The sequence below is a fragment of the Clavelina lepadiformis genome, chromosome 7 (assembly GCF_947623445.1).
Source record: "Clavelina lepadiformis chromosome 7, kaClaLepa1.1, whole genome shotgun sequence".
NCBI lineage: Eukaryota > Metazoa > Chordata > Ascidiacea > Aplousobranchia > Clavelinidae > Clavelina > Clavelina lepadiformis.
Window position 1 is genome coordinate 18,618,556 of NC_135246.1, and position 9,102 is coordinate 18,627,657.

The following is a 9,102-nucleotide window of genomic DNA, read 5'->3' on the forward strand; positions in this document are numbered from 1 at the left end:
CTACCTGATGTAACTACTAAAGACCAAAATGTAATTACATAATTTTTACTCTCTTCGCCCAGGTATGTATGTTCGCAATGCCACCCTTTTGCGCAGGAAAGTCGACTTTCACCCAAAAGTAAAAACTTGCATAAGCCTCCAACTTCTATAGGTTATAAACTCGATTAAAGAAAATTAATGAATTTATCTGATTTAGTTACTGCGTTAAATGTTACAGCAGTAACAATATTACATTATCCAATCGGGTCTAGTTTTCTTAGATCGAATATTCATGGATACGGATATTATTTCAGAACTAAAAAATAATGTACATATACTGTACGAGTATATATATTTATTTAAGAGTTATAATTCAAAACGTCGCGAAAAACATAGCTCTAGGCCTCTATAGAACCATTGCTATCACTATTTCAAAGCAAGTTTATCTTCCCCACCTTTTATATGCTACAGTAATTCAATATTTGTGAACCAAAGCTATCATGTAATACATCACTGTATATAAATGCAATAGTTCGACTGTATAACCTACAAACCTATGGTGTAAATTTTGTCGACACACGTAGCTACAACTTGATAGATTGTCTAGTGACATGAAATCTTCATCGCTTCGGGCGAAATATAAGCAATGACGAACAAATTAGCAACTGAATTTAAGAAACATAAAACAATTTTCTGTTACGTCGTCTTTCAGTGGTGCGCAAAAGTGCTGACTGTAGCAAGCCGTGAAAGATTTTCAGGCAAATAGCATGATGTGGGTTTTATAAACAAAAACTAATTAAGAGTGGGCAAGAAAGCCATTGCGCAATATACGGAGGTAACAATGCTGTTTAAATGGAAGATTTTACCTAAGTTTTGGCAAAGCAAAGCTCAGCACTTCTTAACCATCAGGAGCAGATTTTTTTTGTTGATGGCTGTAGTTGTGGTCTGCACGTTATTTGTGCATTTTTTCTTAATTCGAGACATGTCTAATATCAAGGAAAGAGACAAACTGCCTCATATGACAAGTAAAAAAGAACTGAGCAAACCAACATACACAACAAAAGTAGCGGTTAAAACAAAGAAAGACACCAGCAAAGAAAGTTATCACAAGGAACATAAACGAAAATCTTTTCGTCATATTCCGAAGACAAAAGAAAGCTCGTTTGTGTCAAAGCGAATGGTGAGATTTTTTTAAATCTTATTGTAATTATACGTATGGGACGTTTAGATTTTCTACTACAGAGTGCTTGAACCACCAATGTTACAACCAAGTTTACGAATTTAGACCTAGTATAGCTTATTCAGCTACATATAGCTCGATATATAGCCATATGTACAGCTTTACGTATTTATTTTGTCCACTGATATATCGGTTTGTGTTACTAAGAAAGTCATCCACACAATTAAACAAGGTAAATTTTTCATAAAACAAACCTTGCATTGATCGACAGATGGCAGCTGAGGATCTTTCGCTTCGTGAGCCTAGTCACGTGACCAAACAAAGATTCGACGCAAGGGTGCAAACCATCGCCAGACGGTGCTCGAGAGTTGACCCGGAATTTCGTATAAAATGGCAGCAAGTAAAAGAAAAAGGTCAGCATCCAGAAATTACTACAGTAATGAGTGTTTTGCATTGTAAGCTTAATCAAAACATTTTGCATTGAAAAGTGTCCTGATATCAAATGCACAAAGCAAGAAACGCTCGCTTTCGATGTCTTTTCGAACAGTTGTTTATATAATATAGATTTAGTCCATTACGCATACAACAAACAGTTTGATGATAAACGTATAAAGGATTTGCCTTAAGCCTGTTGTTTAGAAAAGATTAAAAAATTAAGAATATATAAAAATTACAATGAGAATGTCACGAAAGTAAAAAATTACCTCAGGGGCGCCCACTGACGGATATATCGGCAGTTACCTTCATCGCACGATGCTATGTCAAGTGTTGAAAGCCGGGAGTTCAACATGGAATGACGTTTTGTGGAACTTGCGCGCTCCAGGCGAGGCAGCGAGGGAACAATTTTGGGAAAAAGCCATCCACGGCAACGTGAACGCTTTCGAAGAATTAGAAGCAGCAAAAAAGTTGGAAATCTGGAAAGTAACAGTCGCTAAAAGCAATTTTTTGACCAGCCGCACACAATGCTTTTACCAAGCAGTAACGTATAGTTCATTAGGTGTCGGACAACAACTTTAATTGTATAACCTAGCATGGTACTTGAGCAACTTTAAGCCTCAGATTCATAACAAATCAGTTTATTAAAACTTTCCTCTACTCATACTGCAGGACCAAGCCTCAGCTATCATGGTCAATGTTCGCCATCCCTTTGCTAGGATGATATCAGGTTGGAGAGACAAGTGTCAACAGGTTTATTACTATAATACTTGGTTCAAGCAATATCCTAAACTGAAGAAATATACAAATATGTATGGGAGGTGGTAAGTATTGCAAATGCTTAAAGAAGTTGCTTGTGCAGTCCTGATCGTGATATAAACGCGCTATAGCCTACATCCCTTAATCTTTACCAAACTAAAACAGGAACAATGAAAATACCAAAACAGAAAATAGGCTTCCAAACTGATAAAATGCCGATAGAACAGATTGATTGATACCAAAATTTATTTTACAAAGTGACTAAAGCCGGATGTAACAAAATAGAAGTACTGGTAGCAGGAAGAAGTTACAATAAGTCACAGAACAGTAAGTTTTAATATCACAGAGTGCCAAAAGAAGAACATTGTAGCCTAATATATAAGCTTAACCAAAACAAAATTTATCGAACCGGAAAATACCAAAGTGGCATTTAACGTACTCGTAACAATTTGTTTTTATTGTACAATATTCTTACATTCTTCTTTTAGCACCCTGTGATATTAAGTCTTATTGCTCTGTGATTCATAGCAATGTATAACGGAAACCCATTGCGAGTAAATGTTATTTAGGTAAGCCTAAGTTCCCCTTAAGTACCCTATTTATGAATTGGTATATTCCGGTTAGGTTATTTCCAGTTTTGGACATTTATAACTAACATTTTCCTGTGACCAACCAACCTTTAACACATAATTAGGCTTTAAAAGGTTACATTATTCCGAATAGACAGGACAGTAGGCCTATTCTTTATTTCAGGAGAATTTCTCGTTTGGTCTTTGTTTATATCATAACCTCTTTTTAGGCAAGGACCGGGACAATATTTCATCGAGTGGAAAGATTTTGCCCGGTTTATAGCAGACCACGGCGACAACAGCAGCTGCCTTGACCCCCATTTTAAGCCTATCGCAACTACTTGCGACCCTTGCGTAGTGCCGTTTAATTTTGTCATTAAACTGGAAACTTTCGAAGAAGGTAAGTTGAATTAAAACTATCAACTTGAAACAACAATTAAACAGTTTCAATGAGACCCTTTGGACCCTCTTATTTTTGCTTCCTTGAAAGACGCTGCGTGGATTTTAAAGAACATACTGAAGACAAGTGCCAGAGTCCTCCGTTTACACAACTCCAGCAGTTGGAAGAGGGAATCCCCCAAAGACACGATCAAGAAATACTTTTCTCAACTTCCAACGAATCTTATAAAACGCTTATATGATGTCTATGAACAAGATTTTCTTTTATTTGATTATACTTTCGATTTAAATAACTTAACTGCTGGCGGCTGGTAGCCTAGTTCTTTTTCAGTAATTTCTCATCCATTTGGATTCTATATTAAGTTTAAGGAAAATTAGTTTCAAAGACGATTTTGATCAAAAACCTCCCTAACTCCTATTTCAAGCACTTCGAAAAAGTTGAGAGTTAATGGCTGTTTATAATAAGCACCAATAAAATGCCACTAGTGAATGGCAGTGACTCCTTTATCAGAAAGAAGGTGTTTTTCCCAGGCAGAACTCTTTGTTGCCTAAATAATGCCAAACAATTGTTCGTGAGCATGTTTTTTTTGTGCTATAACTACAACGGTTAGCATCCTAACTTTCGTTTTGCATAGTTAATGGCGAAAAATAAACAATACAATACAAAAACCAAGAATAGTAAACCGAAGCATGTGTTAGACGACTGAATTCGCTAAAAAATAAACACAACCCTTTATAACGGTGTTATCAGTAGAATGGCTCAGAAGGCCGGAAAAACGACATGGTTAGTGAGTGGTGGAAGACGCCGTTTGCATTGTTTTCCAAGTTGTGATATTGTAGTTGTATATCTGCTATTTACCGCGCTATTATTAGAAAAAGGCCTTCTTTACCATAAGTTCTTCTCAGTTCACGACAAAATCAATCAAAGCACAGTTGTTTGACAATCTGTTCCGTAAACGTGTTTTCCATCTTAAACCTTTGAACTCATTGTACTAAGATAACCTCATTAATTGTCAAAAACGTGACCTGCATTGCATTATGAACTCACCAAATTCGAAATAACCTGGTGTGATTGACAACTTATTCGCCAGGCACGTTTTCTGCACGATTAATAACAGCACTGTCATTCCAAAATAGACAGCGTTGACTGAACTTATTTCCTTCAACGATTTTTCGTTAGAATTGACACCTAAATTCTTCGAGTCCAAACTATTTCTGTTTTGATAAAAACACATTTAGCCTCGAGTTGGAATTCTACTTCTGTCATGCTCTCACTCAGTGTATATATGTACCGTTGCATGCTATTTGTGCTTGTGCGTGCATGTTTTAAAACGCACGGAGTTGGAAAATGAGAATGATTATGAATGATCGAGAATAAAATAGATCGATCTCGTGTATTGTGAAGAGATGTGTTGTTGGCAATTGGGTTCTTAAAATCCTTTCCTTTGAACAGTAATATTGTTGTAATTTTTCGTGTTTGTCTGAAGTAATAATGAAAAGCATTAAAAGTGAAATTAATCAGATTCTCTGTATTTAATATTGTAATAATCTATTCGACCGAAGTCTAGGAAACCTCGAGACAGAATTCGCAACTTTGTAATTGTTCTTAAGAGTCTGATTGCATTATAACATAATATTTATTCTACACTCTAACCAGTGTATTCCATAAGCACTGCAGTCACACGACCTTCAGTTACAGTGGCCAATAGAAATTGCACAGCATCATAATAATAGTGGCGTTGTGACATTTTTATGTAAGGAGTGGGTGTCTAGCGTCCACTAACGCCACAAAGTAAAACATGTATTGTAAGCACATTTATATTCAACATCGAAACACATTTAAACAATACTAGGTTAGTAATCTATAATTAAAGCATTTCACTAAAATTAAACAGCAGATTGCTAGGGTTAGATATGAAAATCAAGGACATGAATGGTAAATAGCAGTGGCCAGGTGATAAACTTCGATCAAGTTGAAACGTTAACAAGTTACTTGGGTTTAAGTTAAGCAAGCTCATCGGGAAAATTGTAAAAATTAGGTAAAAATCGTGAGTGTTGAACCGTTTTTATACAGTTTAAAGTTTACCAAGGACATTGATTAGACAAAGTTTAAACAGAAATATACTGGCAATGATTATTATTATCACTGTCACATCACAGTCGGTTAGTTTTGCATGTCAAGCAATGAATATTGACACTACTCACCATGAAACACCAAAACAATACAACTTGGTAACTTTTGATAAGTTATTATCCTATATATTCAAACTTGGAAGAAATACACAACACTTAAGTAATATGACACAAAATATATGAACAACGTTTGAAAACGCGTTTAGGTATCAAAGCCCTTAAGTAGGATGAAACTAAATTAGAGACTAAATATATGATAATAATAAATTTACCATATGACGATACTATGAGCAGAATTGGTTTGGTCTCGAAACATTTTGAATAAAAAGTGAAAGTGGGGCCTTTTACCCAAAGTTTAAAACAAACATTCTTGGACTAGTTTTGGTGGATTAACCAGGAACGTACATACCGGAACGAACCTTAATAGCAAGAGTTAAACAAACAAAGAATTCTCCACAATTGCACAAAAATGGTTCAATAATGCGTAAGATTAGAAATAACAATAATAATGAATAATTTTAAGATAAACCAACCAATATATTTTCAACATATTTAGCAGACGTTTCGCCAATTTAGTTTAATGTTAATTAAAAAACTTGCAATTAAATAGATAAAACACAGCACACGTAGGGCACAGTTTCAATGAAACCCATTAAAAGTAGTGCATAAAATCATTTACAATTACTAATTAAGTTTGAGTTTCAAGCCGAATTTTAGTATCTGATGTAAAATTCTGTCTAAAGTAGTAAAATAGTTCGAAAGAACCGGTGCGAACCGGCTGAATCCCACCACTGAGTGCAACCAAGTCGGTAACGGATAGTTTTTTTTCTTCAGTAAAAAAAGAAAAGCGAATACGAACTAAACGAAAGAAATGTCAAAAATCCATGAGCCTATGAACATGGAGCAAATAATTATAATTAACTTACAAATAGGCCTAAAGGCAATTGGGTTATATAAAATGTGGATGTGCATTTTGTTTGCAACGTGGTAAAAAATTTGAGATAATTGTCAAAATGAACACACAACCACTTTTATTTTAATACAAACGTTTTTTTTTGTTTCATGGTCTGTTACAAGCCGTTGTTTGTACATTCGTTGAAGCCGGTACGAATTTCATATGTGCACCGCACTCTGTCTTTCAACTTGACTGTTCTTACGAGTCCGATCTTTTTTCACACATTTCCGCACAGTGGCGTAGCCAGAAAAAAAAATTGGGAGGGGGGCAAATATTTCATGAGTTCAAGGGAACTATGCAATACAAATACAAATACAATCAACTTCTTAATCCGCCTTGTCCGTGTTTAACGGTAAGAATTAAGAATAAAGTTAACCTAAAGAAGTGATCGGGTCAGTGAGAAAGTTTATATAGGGCAGTGGTTGCAATCCATGTTCAACATAATGCCTCCCTGTCCTATTTAAAGTTGTTTTTCATCTCCCCTGTATTTAAAATAATTGCAAAAGCCACAATTGTACCAACGGTAATCTGGAAATCAGTTTGGAATATTTTCCAAAGCTTTTGTTAAATTAAATCTCTTCTAAAAGTTTTTGCTAGCCTCAGCTAAAATCCGGTTCTACAGTATCTCTCCCGGGCGGGGTCAGACTCTCTGGTGAGAACCAATGGTATATAGGCCGATATTACGACAATACTTTTCCTGCTACTTTTAAATTACCTATTTGGCACTTAAATTGAAACTTTTCTAAAATTTGCGAAACGATAATACAACTGCTTTATACTCTTAGTAAATAGTTCTGATAATTGGGAACATTTATTTTGGGAGTGTGTTTACGCGTAAGCAAGAAATTCCATAACAATATCGTACTCCTTCATGTGCTCACACGTACAACCTATAATGGTATGTCGATCTAGTACTGTGGCTTGTGTGAAATTAGGTAGCCATTTATCTACGAAGTCAATCATGCAAATCCATAGGCCGTTTTGGTGTACAGACACATAATCACGCGACATTTAATCACGCGACACTTAATCACTAGACACATAATCACTTTGACAGTTAATCACGCGACATTTAATCACACATTTATAATTTTCACCACGTCCCGGACGTCGTCTGCCTCTGATATATGTGTGTTCGAAATACGAAAGCAGCTAAGGCATCTTCTCGATTACCGAATAACCCAATTTTTCGTATTCCGTTTTTGGAATTTTCGTTCTCTCTGGCCAATCTTTTCGAGAGTAGTGTTCATTGTCAGCTGGAGAGTCCCATAAACAAAGAAAACAAGAATGTTTTCTATAACGTCCTTGCAATCCTTTCAAGAACCCGATCATTTTGAAATCTCCACAAAGCTGCCAGTTGTATCTGACATAGTTAATACTTTCAAGGAGGAATTTTACATTTTTGTAATCTTCTCTCATTTGGACAGAATGGATTCTTCTTCTATTCCAAAGCGGTACAAGGCACTGAAACTGCGCGTGCAAAACAAAGTTGACCGTTATCTGTCAAGTGAAATTTTAGTTTATCTTCGTGCAGTTGCTCACATTTCCCATGTGTAGACTTGCAATTTTCGATACTGTAAATGTGTGATTAAATGTGGCGTGATTAACTGTCCAAGTGATTATGTATCGGTGATTAAGTGTCGCGTGATTAAGTGTCACCAAACCGGCCGTTTTGTAGGGTAAATTGGTCAGGAGACTGTTGTCAGGGCGCACAGGCTAAAGGCTTTAATGCGAAAGATTATTAATTGAGCGTCATATGTCACGTCCGAGTACTTAACTGCGCAACAAAACCTTGACGCGATGTTTAAAGAGACACACGTGGTTTGTTGTCGATCTTAATTAAATCACTCACAGCTTTGTGAAGTGATGAGATAGAGGGCGATTGATTGTGTATTTGCCTTGTGATTGAGTGCTGCTTGTTTAGTGAAGCAGAAATCACGATAACGTGTTCACACAGCAAGTGTTACATGGAAGAGCGACATATTATAAAAGCAGTCCACTTAACAGCAAATTAATCGTATTGTTTGAACACGCCAACATGTGCAAATAACATGACTGATCTTCTAATGTAACGTAATTAGAGAAACAAAGACTGAATAAATATTGGAACGTTTTGAACACAACGAGTCTTGTTGGTCGATCGAGAAAAGTATTGACAATTGTATGTCAAGTTGTCATATACTGTATGATCAAAGTCGCCTAATAAGTTATAGGATTTCAAAATAGTAATTTCTTTGCAGGACAAGTAAAACTCACTGTCGACATTAAAATCGTCAGTAGAAAACAATAAGTCACAAGTAAGCTGTAACTTAAATGATTTTCAAACCTTGCTGCTGATAATCAGGCAATGACATGTATAAGGTAGTAGCCTAATAGCAGGAAATCTTTTGGAAGATTAATTTCTTTTCTTAGTTGGAAGTACAGAACTTGTTTGCTAAGTTTTTGTTAAAAAAGCTTGCTTGTGTTGTTTTATGGGCGTTTCTGTAACGTAGCATTATCAAATCATAAAAATTATTTTCGAATAGGCCTATTCTTGAACTATGCTGTAACTGCGCCAATACATAATAATGACTTTTATCTTTAAAATACCATAAAATTCTTTGATAGATTTTATCAACATAAAGTAAGTTTGAGGGATTACGTTTAACTTGAAAATGGTTTCCTTTCGAAACGGGTTGTTTGGATGCTTCGAC

At 35.6% G+C, this 9,102-nt stretch overlaps 1 protein-coding gene across 1 annotated transcript; it reads left to right on the forward strand.

Moving 5' to 3' along the window:
* The first annotated feature begins 674 nt into the window (after positions 1 to 674).
* On the forward strand, positions 675 to 3,811 carry LOC143465331 (carbohydrate sulfotransferase 10-like). The gene is made up of 6 exons (XM_076963562.1): positions 675 to 1,159; positions 1,431 to 1,572; positions 1,869 to 2,080; positions 2,267 to 2,418; positions 3,153 to 3,322; positions 3,413 to 3,811. Exons 1-6 carry the CDS (start codon positions 821 to 823, stop codon positions 3,634 to 3,636), a joined length of 1,239 nt encoding a protein of 412 aa, XP_076819677.1. The 5' UTR covers positions 675 to 820; the 3' UTR covers positions 3,637 to 3,811.
* The last annotated feature ends 5,291 nt before the right edge of the window (positions 3,812 to 9,102 follow it).